This window comes from Pelophylax lessonae (assembly GCF_965119305.1).
Source record: "Pelophylax lessonae genome assembly, chromosome: 13".
Lineage (NCBI taxonomy): Eukaryota > Metazoa > Chordata > Amphibia > Anura > Ranidae > Pelophylax > Pelophylax lessonae.
In genome coordinates, this window is record NC_138780.1 from 48,723,468 (window position 1) to 48,746,474 (window position 23,007).

The following is a 23,007-nucleotide window of genomic DNA, read 5'->3' on the forward strand; positions in this document are numbered from 1 at the left end:
GTGTGCACCCCAAAGTTTAAATACACATGCATGTGTTTGCCTACATGTATATGGCCCCGGTACATTACTCTCCCTGCTGGCAAAGTGAAATAGAAGTGTGTGGCACTTCTCTTATGGCAGAGCAGGTCCAAAGGAGATCTTTCCCATCTCCTCACTGGCAAACAGAGCGATAATGCTAATGTGCCCTAGGTGATTAGGGTGTGCCCAGGCACACCTAGCACACCCTGTGCGCACACCTATGACACCGCCACATCCACCACCACCTCAACCTCACTCCTACTCCACATGGGCCTCGTCCTTCAAAGATGAAGAACATTGTTTTATTTTTCTGTTTTTTTTTTTTTGTTGTTTTAAGTTATTTCCCTATCCACATTTGTTTGCAGAGCACTTGCCATGCTCTTAACTACGTTTTGCTGCCATTTGCAGCACTCTAACCCTTTCCATTGGTGTTTTAGAGCCATTTTAGTGCCTGAAGGTTCGGGTCCCCATTTACTTCAATGGGGTTCGGTGTCCGGATAAAGTCCGGGACACGGACCCGGACTTTTTTTTCAAGTTCGGCCGAACCCGCTGAACACAGACATCCAGGTGTCCGCTCAACTCTAGTTGATATCTGTTTCAGGATTACCAATGCACAGAGAAAACACACATTACCAGTCCCTGCGCAGATCCTGGAGATTGATTCTCAAGCTGGGGAATCTTGTAATATGGCCTGTGGTGAAACACATGAATGAAGCGTGGCAGCTCTCCTAACCCTCCATGGGATATGAGGCAAAGAAGCTGTACAAAAAATAAAGGAACAGAGCGCACACCGCCCTAGTGTAACACCATTTATTTGAAGTTAATAGAAGCCATAAAAACAGGTACTCACAAACAGATAGGAAGTCATGCATGGAAATAAATATCCCCCGATGATGTTTACAGGGCTCTCTCCTTCTAGCCTCGGTGGCTCAGCTGTTCGTCCTGCACTAGTCAGTGAGTATCGTACGGCTAAGCCAACCGCCTCGGATTACTCAAGGAGACTCGATGTGGTGAGCCTGCGCACGGTCCAGCCGCCGCCGCACACCCTCCAAGAGCCGGATGCTATAGCCGCTCAGAGAAACTGACAATGCGGTTAAGCAGAGGGAGACTCCACGATCGGGACCCAGAGCATGACTTGCATGGGGTTGCTAAGGACAACGTTTCGGAGGCGTAGCCTCCTTCTTCAGATCTCAACACCCCAGAGATCCTTTGCCCTCATTTATATAACAATATAGCGGCTCCTCCCCTCACTATTTCTTAAACATGTTGTCAGCATATATATATACATCTTCCTCATCTCTTATGGTCTTCTATGTCAGTGTACATATATGTTGGCATGTGTGTTCCTTTATACGCACCCAGTATCAGTATACGGGAATATTTTGAGATACATATGCGCACATATATGGTGTTTATCTTGTTTTGTTAGTCTAGTCTCCACAGTGTCATGTAGGTTTATATATGTATATTATATAAACATTTTTTTTTTTTTTTTTTTTTTAAAGTATTTATTGTATTATGAACTTATTCACTTTTATGAAAAATGTTATTAGATATGTACAATTCATGGATATATATGAATGTTTGGATATTATTGCCCCTGACTACAGGCTCTCTATTGTCATGTCCCTTTAAGAAATAGTGAGGGGAGGAGCCGCTATATTGTTATATAAATGAGGGCAAAGGATCTCCGAAACGTTGTCCTTAGCAACCCCATATATAGTTACATAGTTACATAGTAGGTGAGGTTGAATAAAGACAATAGTCCATCCAGTTCAACCTGTGTAGGCATGTGTGGCTGTAATCATCTCCCATACCCCTGAATGTTCTGATCCTTGAGATGTAAGTCTAAGAGTCTTTTGAAAGCCACCATACTACCCGCAGAAACCACCTCTTGTGGTAGAGAATTCCACAATCTTGTTGCCCTAACAGTAAAGAACCCCCCGCGTTGCCTGAGGTTAAAACGCTTCTCCTCTAATCGCATTGTATGCCCTCGAGTCCTCATGCAATCCCTTCGAATGAACAGCTTTTTTTCTAAGCTGGGATCCCCATTAAGATATTTATAAATTGCTATCATGTCCCCCCTCAGACGTCTCTTCTCCAGGGAGAATAAATCGAGCGATTGTAGACGCTCTTCATAGTCAAGGTCCTCCAATCCCCTAATTAGTTTAGTTGCCCTTCTCTGGACTCTCTCCAGCTCCAACACATCCCTCCTGAGGACTGGCGACCAGAACTGGACGGAATACTCCAGATGCGGTCGGACCAGAGTTTTATAAAGTGGAAGGATTATAGTCTTATCTCTGGAATGCATCCCTTTCTTTATGCATGCTAATATTCTGTTGGCTTTGGAAGCTGCCGCTTGACATTGCATGCTGTTTCCTAATCTATCATCAACCAATACTCCCAGATCCTTCTCCATTTTTGATTCCCCCAAGGGCTCCCCTCCTAACGTGTATTGTGATTTTATGTTTTTAGTCCCCAAGTGCAAAACCTTACACTTCTCCACGTTAAACCTCATTTGCCATGTCGTTGCCCACTCTGTTATTTTGTCCAGGTCATTCTGCAGGATATCTGCTTCATGTTGTGAAGTTATTGCCCTGCCCAATTTTGTGTCATCTGCAAAAACTGATATCGAACTACTGATCCCGACCTCAATGTTGTTTATGAATAAATTGAACAAGGTTGGTCCCAGGACTGAGCCTTGGGGGACCCCGCTTACCACCTCAGACCAGTCTGAGTATGCGCTGTTTATTACTACCCTTTGGACCCGCCTTTTTAGCCAGTTCCGTATCCAAGAGCAAACCCTGCTATCGATACCTGCAGACCTTATTTTATAAATTAAGCGCTTGTGGGGAACTGTATCAAACGCCTTAGCGAAATCCAAGTACACCACATCCACTGGTCTCCCCCTATCTAGCTCACCGCTCACCTCCTCGTAGAATGTAAGGAGATTGGTTTGACAAGAACGCCCATTTGTAAACCCGTGCTGATTACTGCTGATGATGTTGTTGTCCTTAGCAAACTCTACAATATAGTCCCTTATCATCCCCTCCAGAAGTTTACATACTACTGATGTCAAACTGACAGGCCTATAATTTCCCGGGATATGCCTCTGGCCCTTTTTGAATATTGGAATCACGTTAGCTTTCTTCCAATCCCCTGGTACATCTCCTGTCCTAATACTGTCAGCAAAGATCAGGAACAGTGGTCTCGATATAACTTTACTGAGTTCCTTGAGTACTCTCGGATGTATGCCATCCGGTCCTGGTGATTTGTTTGTGTTAAGTTTATCCAGCCTTTCCCTGATTTCCCCCTCTGTTAGCCATGGTGGCAAGTCCTGTTTATTACTACTAACCATACAGTCATGGTCAGTGTACCCCTCCTTTTCCTGTGTAAAGACTGACGAGAAAAAAGCATTTAGCACGGTTGCTTTTTCAGTGTCCTCTGTAACCATCCTCCCATCATTGTTAATTATGTGTGCAATATGCTCTGCCTTAGTTTTTTTGCTGTTGATATATTTAAAGAATTTCTTTGGGTTTTTTTTACTATCCTCCGCTATTTGTCTCTCAAAGTTGATTTTAGCCATCTTGATTTCTTGTTTACTTTTCTTATTTGCCTCCTTGTATTGCTCGAAAGCCGATACTGTGCCCTCTGATTTATACTTCTTGAAGGCCAATTTTTTCCCCCTAATAAGTTTTATGACGCTACAGTTTAGCCAGCCAGGTTTGGCTTTGTCTCTTCTAAATTTATTTCCCATAGGAATGCACTGCAAGATGCCTTTGCCTAATATGTTCCTAAAGCATTCCCATTTTTCCTCTGTGGTCAGGGATCCCAGGGTTTGGTCCCAGTTTACCTTTTCCATCATTGAGTACAATTTTGGAAAGTTTGCCCTTCTGAAGTTTAGGGTTCTTATGTTCCCCACTTGTCTTGTTATGTTGTTATTTACACTAAATGTGATCATCCTGTGATCGCTAGAGCCCAGGTTGTCCTGGACTCCTACCTCCGAGATTATGTCTGGGTCATTAGTGAGCAATAGATCCAGGACTGCGTTTTCTCTGGTGGGGGAATCCACCAACTGTGACATGTAATTATCCAGTAAGGTTTCCGTGAATAGGCGGGCCTTCTGTGAGTGTGCAGTCCCCTCTTCCCAGTCAATGTCGGGGTAATTGAAGTCCCCCAATACGATGACTGATCCCAATTTTGCCACTTTACCCATTAGTGCTAAAAATTCCAGCTCTACCTCCTCCCCTTGGTTAGGTGGCCTATAGCAAACCCCCACAATTACTTTCCCCTTTTCTCCTTCCCTATGGAGTTCAACCCACACAGATTCTAAATCCATGCTCATCCCATCCGTAATGTCACTCCTTTCTGTCACCTTTATATTGTTCTTGACATAGAGACATACCCCTCCCCCTCTTTTTCCTACCCTGTCCTTCCGGTACACCGAATACCCTTGGATATTGGCCAGCCAGTCATGTGAGGGGTCGAACCAAGTCTCTGTTATTCCCACAAGGTCTATGTCCTCCTCATGTACTAACATTTCCAACTCATCCATTTTATTAGCTAGGCTCCTGGCATTAGCATATACACCTCTTAGTTTTAAGGAAGTTAAGCGCAATTGGCGGTTATGTTTATTCCTGTTTGGTCTGAGGTTCTCCCGCACAGACCTGCCAATTGACCTTGTGGACCTACTGTCGCTGCTGACACTACAGCTGCCTTCAGTCCTCTGCTTCCTCCTGACTGAATCTACTTCTGAGCCCTCCCCCCCGTCTCCTAGTTTAAAAGCCCCTCCAACTTGGTGGCCATCTTTCTCCCCAAAAGAGCTGTACCGTCCCCATTAAGGTGCAGCCCATCCTTACTAAAGAGCCGGTAGCCGACTGAGAAGTCAGCCCAGTTCTCCATGAACCCAAACCCCTCCTTCCTACACCAATTCCTCAGCCACTTGTTAAGTTCCCTAATCTCCTTCTGCCTCTCCTGTGTGGCTCGAGGTACAGGCAGTATTTCAGAGAAAACCACCTTGGAGGTCCTTTTCCTCAATCTATTACCTAAGTCCCTGAAATCGTTCTTAAGGATCCTCCACCTACCTTTAACTTTGTCATTAGTGCCCACGTGCACCATGACCGCTGGGTCATCCCCAGCCCCGCACAACAATCTGTCTGCCAGATCTGCGATGTGCCGAACTCGGGCGCCCGGTAAACAGCAAACTGTTCGGTTCACGAGATCTTTTTTACAGATTTCCCTCTCTGTCCTCTTGATAATTGAGTCCCCCACTACCACAACCTTTCTAACCTTTCCTGAGTTACGGCCCCCCTTCTTCCTGGAGCCGTCCCTCCCCTGGCAGCTGGGGGAGGGTGCATGCTCCAGCTCTGTCACCCCTGAGCTGATATCCCCCTCAACCTGCAACTCGACAGATTTGTTAGGGTGTACCAACTCAGGATTGGCCTCCCTGGCTCTCCTCCCTCTACCCTTCCTAACAGTTACCCAGCTGCGTACCTCTGCTTCTTGCGTCTCCTCTGTTCCTCCCTCCTCTATGCTGGCCCCTACCAGCGCCTGATAGGTAATGTCCAAGCTCCTTTCCAGGTTGTTGATGCAAGTCATGCTCTGGGTCCCGATCGTGGAGTCTCCCTCTGCTTAACCGCATTGTCAGTTTCTCTGAGCGGCTATAGCATCTGGCTCTTGGAGGGTGTGCGGCGGCGGCTGGACCGTGCGCAGGCTCACCACATCGAGTCTCCTTGAGTAATCCGAGGCGGTTGGCTTAGCCGTACGATACTCACTGACTAGTGCAGGACGAACAGCTGAGCCACCGAGGCTAGAAGGAGAGAGACCTGTAAACATCATCGGGGGATATTTATTTCCATGCATGACTTCCTATCTGTTTGTGAGTACCTGTTTTTATGGCTTCTATTAACTTCAAATAAATGGTGTTACACTAGGGTGGTGTGCGCTCTGTTCCTTTATTTTTTGTACAGGATTACCAATGGAATGGTATGCTGACGCCGTAAGAGTTGCCTCCATTGGAACTAGGGGCCAAGCCCAAACCTTGAAAAACAACCCCACACCTTTGGGATGATTTCGAGCAAAGCTGCAAGCCAGGCCTTCCCTCCAACTTCAGTGCCTGACCTCACAAATGCGCTTCTGGAAGAATGGTCAAACATTCCCATAGACACACTCCTAAACCTTGTGGATAGACTTCAGAGAAAAGTTGAAGCTGCTATAGCTGTAAACGGTGGGCCAATTCAATATTGAACCCTATGGACTAAGACTGCAATGCCATTCAAGTTCATGTGCGTGTTAAGGCTGGTGTCCCAATACTTTTGGTAATATAGTGTATCTATACAGTATACTGTATATCACATTTGAAAGATGAAAGGATTGTCTTATGAATACCAAGTTTTCATAATATATACCGACCAGCCATACCACTGACAGGTAAAGTAAATAACATTGATTACCTTGTGACAATGACACCTGAAAGTAAGTGGGATTTCTTAGGCAGCAAGTGAACATGTTGTCGCTGAAGCAGAAAAAAGGCCAAGTGTGAGGATTTGAGTGACTCTGACAAGGGTCATATTGTATTGGCTAGAGGACTGGGTCAGAGTACCTCCAAAACTGCAGATCTTGTTGGATGTTCTTGGTCTGCAGTGGTCAGGACCTACCAAAAGTGGTCCAAGGAAGGAAACCTGTGAACCCGTGACAGGGTCATGGGTGGCAATGACTCACTGATGCATATGAGGAGCGAAGGTTGTCCCATGTAGTTCAATCTAATAGAAGGGCTACTGTAGCTCAGATAGCTGAAATAGGTAATGCTAGTTCCAATAGAAATGTGTCAGGACACACATTGAATCACTGTTTGTTACATATGGGACTGTGTAGCCGCAGACCAGTCACGGTGTCCATGCTGTCCAATGTCCACCACCAAAAGCACATTCAGTGGGCACATGGGCATCAGAGCTGGTCCAGGAAGCAAAGAAGGTCACTTGGTCTGATGAATCATGTTTTTTATTTTACATCATGTGGATGGCCAGGTAAATGTCTGTCACTTACCTGGGGAGGAGGTGGCCCCAGGATGCACTATGGGAAGAAGGCAAGTTGGTGAAAGAAGTGTGATGCTTTGTTTAGTGGAGCCCATACCCCACCAGGGGTCCCACTCAATATGAGGCTGCTATTACAAACATATGTCATGCTGGGTGTGTATTCCCAGGTGCTAAGATAGGACACCTGTTATTCACTCACCTAGCCATAGCTTATTGAGGAAACACCCCTTACAGCAATACAGCTCACCTTGGGCCTGAGCTCTTCCTCTTTTTTATAGAATACTAGAATACTCAAATTTTTTCAACTGTGCTACACCAAAAATTTGAAAGCTGTGATTTTCATTACTTGGTAACCCTTTTGGGTCAGTGTTGAAAGACCGGGTGTTGTTCCCCATGGGCCTGGCAGGCTATCTACTATTGGTACTACATGTGCTCTCCTTGCAGTACTTTTTAGAGGATCTGAGGCCTTGATGAAGTGGGTTCTCCCTCAAAACGTGTTGGCTAATAAACTGGATCCCAAGGCCAATATAGATACCCATGTGGATGCTCTATTTGTAAATATGTTTTTAAAACTTTTATTCTTTGTGATATCCAATAAAACTGTTATAATTGTTTTACATATTTTTGTTGTTTGTGTCTGTTACACTCCAGAACGTACAATCAAAGTCCCATACTACTTTTTGGTTTCCATGAATAAACTTTGGGGATGGTTCTAGAGGGTTGATCATACCTAACACTCTTCCCCCAAACACCAAATTTTGTCAATATTGGTCATGTTCCCCTACAGTTTTTAGTTTGGGACTTTTAGGGATCCATTTATAAAGCATTGGTATCCCCTAAAAATAAAGTAAGGCTCTGTAGGTATATTAGCCACTTGCCGACCACCGCACGACTATATACTGCAGCAGTCAGCCCCCTACAGGCAAAGCGACTTACCGGTACGTCGCTCACTCCCGCCCCTCTGGGGCACACACACACACACTTAGATAGGCACATTTAACCCATGATCGCCCCCCCAGCTAACCCCTACACCCCCTGTCACAACACACACTGTATACTGTATATAGCAGTTTCCTATATACCCGTATAAGTGTGACTTGTGACTAGGTTTAGCGCTTAAGGCCCTTCCTTTTACACTTAGGATACCCACCACCCCCCCATAAAGATTTAACCCCCTGATCCCCCCTGATCACCCCCAGTTAACCCCTTCCCCCCTGTCACATTGCACACTAATAAACAGGTAATATAGTGTTTTACTGTATTTTGTATTAGTGTGATTGTGACTTGAGTTAGCGCTAGCGAGTTAGTTTCTGTCCCAAGGAGGTTTGGGGTCCCCGCCACACTGTCCCAATAAAGATTGAACCCCCTGATCCCCCCCTGATCACCCCTACACCCCCTGTCACAACACACACTGCATACAGTATATAGCAGTTTCCTATATTCCTGTATCAGTGTGATTTGTGACCAGGTTTAGCGCTTGCGGTCGTTCTTTTTAGTGTTACGATACCCCCACCCCCAATAAAGATTTAACCCCCTGATCACCCCCAGTTAACCCCTTCCCCCCTGTCACATTGCACACTATACACAGGTAATATAGTGGTTTACTGTATTCTTGTATTAGTGTGATTGTGACTTGAGTTAGCGCTAGCGAATTATTTTCTGCACACACACATACACTTCCATTACAAGTATAGTGTTTGAACAGATCAATATCTGATCTGATCTGATCAGAACTATACTAGCTTCCCCATAGTTTAGGATTCCCAAAACGCGGTGTTTGCACGATCAGCACTGATTCCTGCCAGCACCTGCGTTTAACCCCTTCGCCCAGCCCAGCCCACCCCACCCCACCACACCCCACCACACCCCACCCCGGCAAGTGTAGTGATCAATAGATTACTGTCACTTACAAAAAAACACAACACACAAAACTGCTGTGTTAGCAGAGTCAGACCTGATCACTGCTAGCATTAGCAGTTTTTTTTGGTAGCAGTTGAAATAGTCCTTGACAACCAGGTGCTTTTTTTATCTGTGAGTCACACTACTGTACTGGTAAAGTTAGTTACTAAAATGACCAAATGTTGGTACAGCAGTGCAGAGGATTACAGTATACTGACCATGTCAGATGAGAGGGATGGGGAAGCATCACAGAAGAATCAGAAGAGAGCAGTGGCTCCCTGACAGACAGCTCTGACGACGGATGGGTCCCTTTTAGACCCAGGTGTCCCCGACCCCATTCTGGAGTTGCTGAGGTGCAGAGATCGCAGGGTGCTCGTATGGAGCAGAGTGTCGGTACTAGTGCTGCTCATCCTTCTGGCAGCCTGGCAAGCGCCAGCGGCCTAGTACATCCTGGACCTAGTACAACCAGCACTCCAGTAACACTTGGTGACGTGGCGAGTCCCATAACTGCAGTTGTAGCTGGTGCGGTGGCTAGCACAAGTAGTGGCCCGCAGCCACTGCGTATTAGAAGACAGGCCCGTAGAGCCCATAGTTCCCTCCCTGATGCACTGGCATATCCCAATTGGCAACCCACTGATTCTACAGCGCCAGTACTTCCCCCATTCACTGCCCAACCTGGAATCCACGTGGAAACAGCTGATTTTGCGCCCCTGAATTTTTATGAGCTGTTCTTCACGGAAGATCTTTTCATTGATCTATTGTGGATCAATCAAATTTATATGCACAACAATTCATAGCTGTTAACCCAAATTCGCCCCTTGGCAGACAATTCGCCTGGAAACCTATAACGGTTCCCGATTTTAAAATCTTCCTGGGCCTTTCCCTCAACATGGGCATAACCAAAAAGGGTGAATTGCGGCTATATTGGTCCACTAGCCCAATTCACCATATGCGCGTGTACTCTGCCTCCATGTCCAGGGAGAGATACGAGCAAATTCTGCGATTTATGCATTTCAACGACAATGAAATCTGTCGTCCTCGGGGAGACCCTGAATATGATCGGCTCCACAAAATTCGGCCCCTTGTAGACCACTTCAATCAGCGGTTTGCAGCCTTGTTTACCCCCGAACAAGTTGTCTGCGTTGACGAGTCCCTGATTAAGTTTACTGGCCACCTTGCTATGAAACAGTACCTTCCCAGCAAGAGTGCCAGATACGGGGTCAAACTGTACAAGCTGTGTGACAGGGCCATAGGCTGTACAGTTAGTTTCCGGGTCTACGAGGGAAGAGATAGCACTGTGGAGCCCCCCAACTGCCCAGACTACATAGGGAGCAGCGGCAAGATAGTTTGGGACTTGGTGTCACTCTTATCCGGAAAGGGGTACCATTTGTACGTGGACAACTTTTACACAAGCATGCCACTATTTAGTCACCTTCTTGAATTACAAATTGGCGCTTGTGGCACTGTGCGACCTAATCACCGGGGCTTCTCCCAACGGCTTGTAAATTCCCATCTTAGTCGGGGGGAGAGAGCCTGCTTGAAAATGGACAAATTGCTTGCAGTGAAGTGGAGGGATACACGGGATGTTTTCATTCTGTCCTCCCTTCACGCAGACACGACGATCCAAATTACTACGGCAATTACTAATTCAAACCCCTCTGTGTCCACGACTACAACCTTAATATGGGAGGGGTGGACCTTAACAACCAGCTTTTGGCGCCGTATTTAGTTGCCCATAAAACCAGACGCTGGTACAAAAAAGTGTCTGTTTATTTATTCCAATTGGCTATGCTGAACGCCTTTGTCCTATACAGGGTGTCAGGACGAACTGGATCCTTCCTAGAATTCCAGGAAGAGATCATCAATGCCTACCTGTACCCAAGAGGTGTTCCTGCCCAACTTCCCCTTCCAGATGCAGTGAGCCTGCATGAGAGGCATTTTCCGAATGTCCTCCCGAGTACCCCTACCCAACGACGCCCCCAAAGAAGATGTCGTGTCTGTAGCAGGCGCGTATTTAGGCGTGACACCCGCTATTATTGTCCCGAATGTCCTGACCAACCTGGTCTCTGCATCGGAGACTGTTTCCGTCGCTACCACACACTAGTGGAGTATTAGTGTAGGGTACAGCACGACATAGTGTAGGGCACACAAACACAGGATCTCGAAAGATGTTTGATGGCTATCGACATTTTGAGAGACCCTAAGCTGGAAAATTGCAGTTCACAAAAAAAAGTGTTAAAAAAAAAAAAATATATATAAACTAAAAAAGCCAAAAACAGTTGTCGTGTCAGTTATTTTTATGTTGTTCTACTCTTCCTACTGTACTTTTACTGTTTTCACCACTGCAGTTAAAATACCTTTAGGTATACGTGGAATATTGTCATGTATACCCACTATTAAATCAGTGGGTTTGGTTGTTGGGGGGTTAATGGTGTGTATACTACACAATATTCCTGTGGTGATTTCTGTTAAGTTCTCTTTTTTTCGTTCAGCCCACAGGCTGCATGAAAAAAAAAAAAAACCTTCACTATATGCCAAACAAGGACCAGCAATGTACTGGTACGTTGCTGGACTTTGAGTGGTTATACCAGGATGATGCCTGCAGATTTAGGCATTATCTTGGTATTGTTTTTTACAGCCAGCGGTCGCTTACATGTAAAAGTAATCCTAGCGGATAATTGGCTGCTAGACTGCTTTTTCATGCAGTGGGACGGGACCCCCCCCCTCCCGCCGCCTTCCGTGGTTTTTCTCGGGCTCTCCTGTCTCATCGGTTAACCCGAGAGTGCAGCCGGTGGTTCAATTATCTAACCGAGAACGGCTCCAATCATTTCTAAGGCCTAAGATACCGGAACTGAAGCTACGAGCATTTCATGACTTCTGTTTCGCCAGAAATAAACAGCACCATTGGGAAATTGGAAAAGCATTTTATCACACCAATTTTGGTGTGGTCAGATGGGTTAAGGTTATAGGAGAGCTCTAGAGTCTAAAAGACCCCAATTTTTTTTAAAAAAGAGTACCTGTCACTACAGATTGCTATCATAGGGGATATTTAGATTCACTGTGATAACAATAAAAATGATTAAAAAATGAAAGGAAGGGTGTCAAAATAACATAAAAAAGCAAAATAAATTTAAAAAAAAATCAAGCCCCCCCCTGTCTCCCCCGTGCTTGCGCGCAAAGGCGCATGCAAGCATTGGTCTAGTGTCATATGTAAACCGCAATTGCAGCATGCATGTGAGGTATCGCTGCGAACGCTAGGTCGAGGGCAATAATTCTTGCAGAAGACCTCCTCTGTAAGTCTAAAGTGGTAACTTGTAAAGACTTTTAAAGGCTTTTAAAAATGTACATAGTTTGTTGGCGCTGCACAGGCGTGCACAATTTTCAAAGCATGTCATGTTTGGTATCTATGTATTTGGCATAAGATCATCTTTTAAATTTTATCAAACAATTTGGAATTATATAGTGTATTTATGCATTAAATTAAAAAAGAATGTATTTTTTTCATAGAAATTGCGTTTGGAAAATCTGTGCGCAAATACCGTGTGACAAAAAAATTTGCAACATCCACCATTTTGTTCTGTAGGGCCTCTGCTTTAAAGAAATATATAATTTTTGGGGGTTCAAAGTAATTTTCTAAAAAAAACAAATTTTCATGTAAACAAAAAGTCACAGAAAAGGCTTGGTTTTCAAGTGGTTAGAAGAGTGCGTGATGTGTGGCTAAGATTGAACATAAAATGCCGGGACAGTTCAAACACCCCCAAAATGACCCCTTTTTGAAAAGTAGACACCCAAAGCTAATTGCTGAGAGGCATATTGAGTCCATGGAGTATTTTATATTTTGCCCTAAGTTTTGGGAAGGTGACAATTTGTTTATTTTTTTTACACAAAGTTGTCACTAAATGATATATTGCTCACGCATACCATGAGTATATGTGAGTTTTTTGCAGCTCTTATTTTTTTTGGAAAATGAAGAAAAATCAGGAAAATGCATTTTTTTTCCTCTTTTTCCTATTTCCAAAACTTTGTGACAAAAAGTGAGATCTGCAAAACACTCAATATGCCTCTCTGCAAATAGCTTAGGGTGTCTACTTTCCAAAAAGGGGTCATTTGGGGGGGTTTGTGCTGTCTTGGCATTTCATGACCTCTGAAACTGTGATAGGTAGTCAGGAGTGAAATCAACAATTTACGCCCTTGGAAAGCTTGAAAGTGGGGATTGGTTTTCGGGGTCCTGTACTCGGCTAAACTGCAAAAAAGTTTCACACATGGGGTATCCCTGTACTCAGGAGAAGCAGCAGAATGTATTTTGGGGTGTCATTCCACATATACCCATGGCATGCATGAGCAATTTATCTTTTAGTGACAACTTTGTGTTACCTTATCATCCCATCCAATAGTTTACAAATTACTAATGTAAAACTGACTGGCCTGTAGTTTCCTGATATGTATCTCGACCCTTGTTTGAACATTGGTACCGCATTAGCTTTCCGCCAGTTTGTTGGTACAATTCTGGTTAATAAGCTGTCATTAAAGATCATAAACAATGGTCTAGCTATGACGTGGCTAAGTTCTTTGAGGACTCTCAGGTGTAATGAAGCAAAAGGACAAACATAAAACTTTGAGGACTCTCAGGTTTAAGCCATCTGACCCTGATGATTTGTTCACATTAAAGCTTTAAAAAGGTTATGTTTATCTGTCCCATTGTATAGTTTATTGTCATTTAGCTACAGCTTATTGCTTCCTTTCCTCCTGTACAGACACAGTCTCAGGCACAGCAGGACATAGAGAAAGCTGTAAAGATATTTCAGAATACTGGCAAGATTCCAGCTAGTGTAATGGAAGCCAGGTAAGTGATTATTGTTGTTTTATGTATTTTTTGATAGTATTTTTGATGTATTTTTTGATAGATCCTAATCTTTCTCTAATATACATATAATATATATGTATAATGTACATTATATATATACATATAATATATAATATAATGTACATTAAAAGTTCATTCTTCAGTCCTGAGGAAGCAGAAGCACCTTGAAACGCGTAGACTGATCTGGACTTTGAATATTTTGTCTTTCTATGTTTATGTGTTGTATATATTTGTGTATTTCAAATACAAAATATCCTTTGTTCTTATATGTTGGGGATAGTTAAAAAAAATTGTATATAATAAAAGTGTAGACATTGTAACAAAAATTGTTTTGGCAATTGGTAATATGGAGTATCCCCGGGTTGATGTGTTTATAGTCCCATTTACGTGAAATGATGTTTGGATATGTATGAATCTGGATTATGCCCCCTACGGATTTATTACAGTTAGGTCTTTTTTTTTTTTATTGCTTCCATATATATAATATTTGTTATATAGTTACGATTTACCACTTTTATCAGCTCTGAAATTAAATTCTGTGTATTGATTTGCAGCATCTTCCGGAGGCCGTACTTTACATCGCGCTTCCTGCCTGCACTGCTCACCCCCAGAGTGGTCAGTATACACGTCTCATGTGCTCCAGTCATATGTATAGATGACATGACAACTCAAATGATGTCATTGTTTAAATGTTCATGAATGGAGATGAAAGTTTACTGATAATCTCTTCTTTTTATTTTAATGTAGCTGCCTAAGAATCCAGATTCACTCATGTTACTGATTGACTCATTAAAACGGTGAGAGAATTGGATATTCATAAGTTTGGACCTTTCAAGTTACCTCCTGATTGTATACCATTCTTTCTGATGCAGTCATTTTTTTTTTTAATATAAAAAGGGAACAGATGTAAAATTCCCATGCATTGGATATGAACAATAGACAAAGTAGGATTTCACACAGAAACACAGAAGAAAAAGTGCCATAGAGTGTAGGAGACCCATGGAAGCACAGAGAGTAGACACAAACTCACTACAGATAGTGAATGGGGTGTAAGTCAGTCCCATGAGCCTAGCACCGCAAGGCAAGATTTCCCTCCACTTAGACACCGTCCTAAAAGCAAACTTATCATTAGATGTTACCTCCTGAACCAACCTCTTCCTGTCTACAATATGTATATAAATGTTCCTCCACATGATGCCCTGTGCTGGGGATACATTACCAAATGCCATTGCTTTGTCAGCTGCTAGCAAGTGGCCGAATGTGTTGCCCACTAACAATCAGTAACCAATCACAATGGTTCCTAAAGGGGTTATAAAAGCAGACGGTACTTTCTATGCATTAACCACTTTACCACCGGAGGATTTTGCTGTCTTACGTCTGGGCCACTTTTTGCGATTCGGCGCTGTGCGACTTTAACTGACAATTGCGCAGTCGTGCGACGCCGTACCCATACGAAATTTATGTCCTTTTTTTCCCACAAACAGAGCTTTCTTTTGGTGGTATTTGATCACCTGTGCAATTTTTACTTTTTGCGCTATAAACAAAAAAAGAGTGTAAATTTTGAAAAAACAACAATATTTTTCACATTTTTTTATATGAAATTCCCCCCAAAAAAATGTAAAAATCAAATTTTTTTTTAAATTTTTGGCCAATTTGTTTTCTGCTACCTATGTTTGGTAAAAAAATTCACAATAAGCGTATTTTGATTGGTTTGCGCAAAAGTTATTGCATTTACTAACAAAGGGAAAGATTTCTGTCATTTTTGGTGTTTTTTTTTTTAACGCGTAATGGCGGCGATCTGCGATTTTTTTTCTGCGGGACTGCGACATTGCGGCGGACAGATCGGACCCTTGACTGACATTTTTGACACTTTTGGGGGTACCAGTGACATTACTGCAGTAATCAGTGCTATATATATGCACTGTTACTGTAAAAATGACACTGGCAGGGAAGGGGTTAATTTTATTGGAGAGGGAGGGGTTAATGTATGCCTGGTGCTTACTGACGTGTGTGGGGGGAGGTGACTATGTGACACAAGGACAGATCCAGGGTTCAGCTATGCTGAACCCTGCAATCTGAACCCTGCAATCTGACCCTGCCTGTCACTTAGGAGATCCGCCCGCTTGTGTTTACACAAGCAGGCGGATCTCCACACTAGATCCCCGACGATCGGGGAAGAGCAGCGGCGATCGCCGCTGCTCCTCCCCTGGCCCGACTGCCGCTGTGACTGAATACAGCGGGAGCGAGCCTCCGGCGGCGCGCGCGCGCCGCCGAGGAAGGGGAGTGTCTGACGACGTAGTATTACGTCGTCAGACAATAACGAGCCACTCTGCCGCAGTAATATTACTGCAGGCAGACGTAAAGTGGTTAAGATGAAAAAAAAAAAACCTTCTATGTGCAGTAGCCCCCCTAATACTTACCTGAGCCCATCTTTATCCAGCAATGTTGCAGGAGTTTCTCAGCTGCTGAATTTGCATCGCAGACATCGCATGTGATCTGCACAGCAATGCGGTGCGAATCACATGCGATGTCTGTGTTTGCAATTGCGTAAATCCAGACTTAGTCTGGCTAATAGTCACAGGAATTCCCCAACCTGCCTCCCTTGTCTATGTGCTGGAAAACCTATCCACATTAAGTCTTGATTCGCCAGGTTGTGCCCACCAGGATGCCCACAAACAGTTCCACATTACACCACTCGTTTCTAAATGCCCCACCCCGGATCCAGCTCGGATCTAGGTTACCAGGTGGCAACATCTTTGGGGAAATTGTATAAAAAGTTAATAATATAAAGTTGGTAGTAGCAGGGGCAAAATTGTCAAATGTTGCATTATGCAGCTTTGGAGGACCACCCGAGGCAAGATAAGAAATATGCCCAGGAAGAGTTCCGTATCCCTGAATCCCCGAATGGTGAAGGTGCGTCTGCACGGTCTGTCCACACCACTTATTTGGGGACTTCCTGGCCGCATAATCCTGGTAGATACTCCCGGCCAGTCATAGAGTTTCAGGACCGGCTCTACTTATGCTTTGACCAGGAGAAGCAGACAAAATCCCGGTCTCCTCCATGGGCCATAATCAGGTGGGTAGAAGGCTAGCCCATAGTCCCCTCCAAAAGCCCCTCCTGGTTGGGTCTGTCACAGGTGGCTTCTGGGGAGCTTATATGTAGAAAGAGAAGAGCTTGGGACTTTAAATGAGGCTACAAATACTATTGTACCTCCATCCCTAAATTGAGGTGTATAGGCATGAAGTATATATACAAAAAAGGGGATATAAAATAAAATCAAAATAAATGTTTTATTTGTATGTAGCAATTAGTAGCAATGTTGTAAGATGATAAAATCAATATATGGAATGATGACATATATGGATAGTACAATATATTCAGAACAGGCTGAAGGTAAGAAATACATTCACAATAGTAATGGTATAAATTCATGATGGAAAAATAATTGTGAAGACAGACATAGAGATGATGGTAAACAAAATCATGGAAGTTGCATCCTAATATGCTCTACGCGTTTCGTGGGAACAACTTCTTCAGGAACAGGTTCAATCCATTATCTACAAAGAAGTATATATAAATAACAATGTGTCTAAAAATGAAAACGCCCATTTGGAGCAATGCCTATCACAATTGATTCCTTAGTTACGAATAAGTTAAAGCTGTTGCCACACAGAGCCTGTGATGGAGGGTCACCTGGGATCGTCTAACCTGGGAACTGCAAAACCAAAAGGGGGCGCTTATGAACATCGGTAATCCCACTGTTCCCAATATAGGGGAGAGTGAAAAGTGTAGATACAGTACATGTATATTATGGTCCATACAGTAAGGTGAACTTGTTATCTTGTCCAGTATGGTATTACTGTAAGATAAACATTAAAATACTAACTCATGTGATATGCTCACTAAAATACACCATAATGCCATCTCAAATTTCTCTTAATCGCTGTAGAGCCGATAAGATCCCTGAAAACATACTGAGCTCGTATCTAGATGCCTGTGAACTAGAGCAGCATCGGAAGCTGGAAGGTGAGGATCCCGGGTGTTCGAGTGTCGTCAGGATGATGGTTAACCGGTCAGATTAGCTGTATTTTGTTTAATTACTTCACTTCAAAGTTGAGATCCGCGTAATAATTGAACATGACGCATTGTGATATGAAATTCAACAAACCCATCTATATTTTGTACCTAAAGCTGAAGTCTAGGCAAAGCAAACTATAATAACTCAAAGCTTTCAGACTGATGCTTTGTATGTGGTTGGAATAACAAATTAAAATTACATTGTAGAGGTAAAATATAAAACATTTAAACATAATAAAGTAATGATATCTGGAGTTCAGCTTTAAGTAGGGATTGGGTAATTCAGCCTTCTGTGCTCCATCCGTAACTGAAATGTAAAACTCACACAGACTTTATAGGTGCAAAACTGTACTTGTTTACACCCAATACAAACATTTTATTCCTGCTTCCAATGGTGTCCATAATACATTAAAAGAGAAGTGTGGGAATCAAACTAAATAAACTTACATACTCCCCTAGATGGCTGCAACAGGGATCTGATGCTGCTGCTGTCCCCTGCCGGCTCTACACCGAGAACCAATCGATCAAAGACTGACTGTTCTCGGCTCCGCTCTGAGCACAGAGCGCCGACTGTCAGACACTGCTCTGTGCTTTTCCCCTCTAGCGCTCTCTGAAGGGTTATGGAGGGGGTGGGAGCAGCTGGCTCAGGTTCTCAGCAGCGTGCGGAGAGGCTGAGCCAGCTGCCAGTCAGGTCATTTGGGCAGATCCCAACGTTATTGTCAAGATCCCTGCAGAGCCTGGACCGGCTCTGTGATGTCAGCCAGTGGTGGACTTCAGCCCCATGTAAGTTAAAGTTAACCACTCCCGCAAATCTACGTACCGGTAGATTTGCGGGAGTGGTAATCTCCCGGTACTGTTTTTTAGAGCCGGCGGTCGGCTTTCAGAAGATAACAGCCGATGCGGCTCGGGAGCTGCTCAGCCGTTATCCCAGCAAGTGGGAGGGAACCTCCCCCCACTCCCGCCGCCTTCCTCAGGTCAGCCCGGGTCTCCTGCCCCACAAGGAGACCCAAACAACCAGCCAGCACGTCCGCCGGCTGTTTGGAGTCCCAAACAAAGCCGGATTCAGCTTTGATCGGGCCTCCGATGTATTAACCACAAAGCGGCGTCATGACGCCACTTCCGGTTTACTCGGCGGATAACGGTGCCGAATTTAAAAAAGTGTCAGTATTCAAAAATGCCTATTTCAGTATTTTGAATACAATGCAGTGCAGAGGAGGGGCTTGGTGTCTTTTAGACCCCAGATCCCTCCATAAAGAGTACCTGTCACTACCTATTACTGTCACATTCCCCCCGATCCCTCCATAAAGAGTACCTGTCACTCCTATTACTGTCACATTCCCCCCGATCCCTCCATAAAGAGTACCTGTCACTGCTATTACTGTCACATTCCCCCCGATCCCTCCATAAAGAGTATCTGTCACTCCTATTACTGTCACATTGCCCCCCCCCCCCCGATCCCTCCATAAAGAGTACCTGTCACTCCTATGACTGTCACATTCCACCCGATCCCTCCATAAAGAGTACCTGTCACTACCTATTACTGTCACATTCCACCCGATCCCTCCATAAAGAGTACCTGTCACTTCTATTACTGTCACATTCCACCCGATCCCTCCATAAAGAGTACCTGTCACTTCTATTACTGTCACATTCCCCCCGATCCCTCCATAAAGAGTACCTGTCACTCCTATTACTGTCACATTCCCTCCGATCCCTCCATAAAGAGTACCTGTCACTGCTATTACTGTCACATTCCACCCGATCCCTCCATAAAGAGTACCTGTCACTCCTATTACTGTCACATTCCCCCCGATCCCTCCATAAAGAGTACCTGTCACTCCTATTACTTTCACATTCCCCCCCCCCGATCCCTCCATAAAGAGTACCTGTCACTCCTATTACTGTCACATTCCACCCGATCCCTCCATAAAGAGTACCTGTCACTCCTATTACTGTCACATCCCCCTCCCCCCCCCCATCCCTCCATAAAGAGTACCTGTCACTGCCTAATACTGTCACATTCCCCCCGATCCCTCCATAAAGAGTACCTGTCACTGCCTATTACTGTCACATTCCCCCCCAATCCCTCCATAAAGAGTACCTGTCACTCCTATTACTGTCACATTCCCCCCGATCCCTCCATAAAGAGTACCTGTCACTGCCTATTACTGTCATATTCCCCCCCCGATCCCTCCATAAAGAGTACCTGTCACTGCCTAATACTGTCACATTCCCCCCGATCCCTCCATAAAGAGTACCTGTCACTGCCTATTACTGTCACATTCCCCCCCAATCCCTCCATAAAGAGTACCTGTCACTCCTATTACTGTCACATTCCCCCCGATCCCTCCATAAAGAGTACCTGTCACTGCCTATTACTGTCATATTCCCCCCCCGATCCCTCCATAAAGAGTACCTGTCACTGCCTATTACTGTCACATTCCTCCCGATCCCTCCATAAAGAGTACCTGTCACTGCCTATTACTGTCACATGGGATGTTTACATTCCTTCTCACAGCAATAAAAGGTGATCAGATTTTTTTTTTTTTTTTTTATTTTTAAACAGTGCTAAAAAAAAAATTTAATAAAATTGAATAGGAAAAAAACAAACAATTTTAAAGCACCCTGGTCGCTGTGAGCCCGTGCACGATAGAAAACGCATACGTAAGTTGTGCCCGCAAATGAAAACGGTGTTCAAACCACACATGTGAGGCATCACCGCGATCGCCAGAGCAAGAGCAATAATTCTAAAAAAAGACCTCCTCTGTAACTCCAAACTGGTAACCACTAAAAAATTTTAAAGCGTCGCTTTTGGGGGTTTTTAAGTACCATAGTTTGTCGCCATTCCACTAGTGTGCTCAATTTTAAATCCTAACATGTTGGGTATCTATTTACTCAGCGTAACATCATCTTTCACAATCTACAAAAAATTGGGCTAACTTTACTGTTTACTTTCTTTTGAAAGGTGCCAAATGTGGCACCGGAGGGGGGGGGGGGGGTAAGCAAATGAGCGGAAGTTCTACTTTTGGGTGGAACTCCGCTTTAAGTATACAGGTCTTCAATAATCATGAAAAAACATGTGTTGTATCCAGGATCCGCTGCAGTCCTTGTAGCATACAGTGGAAACTGCTCCTTAGAGATTGCTCAGAGCACAAGAGACAATCATAGCGCAATATTGCTTAAATATATGCGTTTTTATTAAATATATATAAAATTGCCCACTCACCTTTTATAACGTCTTGTACAGTTGCTTATGATAAAAGGACATAAAGAGCTCGCCTCCTCACCGCTTACTACCTGGTTTATGAGACACCGGAAGTGACGTCAACGGCTCTGTCTGACGCGTTGCGTCACTGGTCACATGACTTTCTTAAGTCACAGTTCAAATATTCACACTTATTTACATCATTATACACATAGCAGCGCACAAGTATTTTTTATATAGTCCTTTGTAAGTGCACTTCTGTGATCCTCAAGAGAAGTACAGCCAAAAGAGGTTTGGCCATACTTCTTTAAATGGATCAGAACCCAGTCCATGGTTGTGTTGGGGTATACTTTATGTTCTTGACTACCGAACGCTGTGAAGTCTCACATCTCATGTAAGGAATTAGTACGGTGATTGATACTTGATGTTTGCTTTGGATCTCCCACCCAACATGGAGACATTTTTTATTTGTTTAAACTGATTTTCTGATCCATTAGGGAATGAGAAGATGGATGTGTCCCTGAATGAGGAGCCTATGGCGAGGTTACAGGCAGCACTTTGGGAGCTGAGACCATATATCATGGATGGCAAGCGATATGATGGTGGGTGATAAGCGGCCTACTTAAAGTACAACTATAGGCAATATTTAAAAATGAGTGTGTAAAACTCAGACTACTTTTGAACAAAATGTAACTTGCCCATTCCAGGGCAAAATGACCATGTCTGCTGATAATGTACCCCCAGCCCTATTTACTTTGCTATGGCTGACAGTGTTCTCACTGGGGAGGGCCTCCCTCTCCATTTTCCTTGGTGACAGTTATGACTGGGAGAGAAAGTGATGGGAAATCCAGCTTATTAGTGTTGTCACCAGAACAGGAAATCAGGGACACACTGACTAGTACATTGAACTCTTTACAGAGGTTTCGTCACAGGTGGCGGTGATTTCCGATAGGCTGACAGCAGTGATGGGATCCGGTAATCCAATCACCGTTCCTGAGATCCCAGAGGCACTTTTTTTCTCATAATATTGAAGAACTGGAACCTCAGGAACTGACAGTAAGTTTTAATGTGATTTTTTTGCAGTTTGCACACCATGTGCCTTCCTAACTTATTTTAATATTAATTATTTTACCTTTTGACAGGTACCCGACTTACTCCTCACATCCTTTTGTCAGTGTGTCATGGCGGCCTCCAGTACCAATCCACCTGACCGGTAGCCCACAACTGTCTATAGTGCATGTGTTCTACTGTATGGCTAAATGTTTATGGATGCCCAATCATCATAAGTCAATGAAATTATTAGAAATCCCAATCCAAATCCTTTATCCCTTTGGTGCACAAGGGTAAAACAATTTTTAATGCCTAATCACAATTCTGCAATTTTCAGGACAAATTGGGCTTTCATTTGGTGGTAATTGATATCTCCTAATTCTTTAATTCTTTTTGTTTTTTATTATTAGCAAAGGAAAATATTTAAAAATATATATATATGTTTTTAAATGTATCTGTATATTTCTTACTACTACCATAACCTTCCACCAAATAACAACTCAAATTAAATTCTCCTGCTCTTTGCAATTGTTGCAATACCACATATGTGTATGTTAGTTGTTGTTTGTACCCGCAGTACAGCCCAGAAACAATACTGCGCATTTTTTCTTTTTTTATCCTACCTAAAACACACTGACACTCATACTAATTATAAAAAAAAAAATCCTGTTAAAAAAAATAAACATTGACCCTGACCTTACACCAAACACTAACTCAATGACCTAAATCGAACCTTGATCTAGGTATTTTTTTGTATTTTATGTCTTTTATTATTATTATTTTTTTTTTTTAAACTCTGCAAGGAGAGAGAGAGATTTGATGTATCTCTCTCCTCCATTCTCTGAGCGAAAAACACAGG

General features: G+C 43.6%; 1 protein-coding gene across 1 annotated transcript in view; it reads left to right on the forward strand.

The window, feature by feature from the left end:
- LOC309569180 (Fanconi anemia group A protein-like) overlaps positions 1-22,311 on the forward strand; it is a gene marked incomplete at its 5' end in the record, with an annotated part of 47,536 nt that extends 25,225 nt beyond the window's left edge. The window contains 7 exons of the mRNA XM_082274940.1: positions 13,673-13,794; positions 14,370-14,430; positions 14,563-14,612; positions 17,766-17,842; positions 21,596-21,700; positions 22,017-22,154; positions 22,241-22,311. Coding sequence (XP_082131066.1) covers positions 13,673-13,794; positions 14,370-14,430; positions 14,563-14,612; positions 17,766-17,842; positions 21,596-21,700; positions 22,017-22,123 — 522 coding nt within the window. The 3' untranslated portion in view covers positions 22,124-22,154; positions 22,241-22,311. The remainder of the gene's footprint in view (positions 1-13,672; positions 13,795-14,369; positions 14,431-14,562; positions 14,613-17,765; positions 17,843-21,595; positions 21,701-22,016; positions 22,155-22,240) is intronic.
- Between the last annotated feature and the right edge of the window lie 696 nt (positions 22,312-23,007).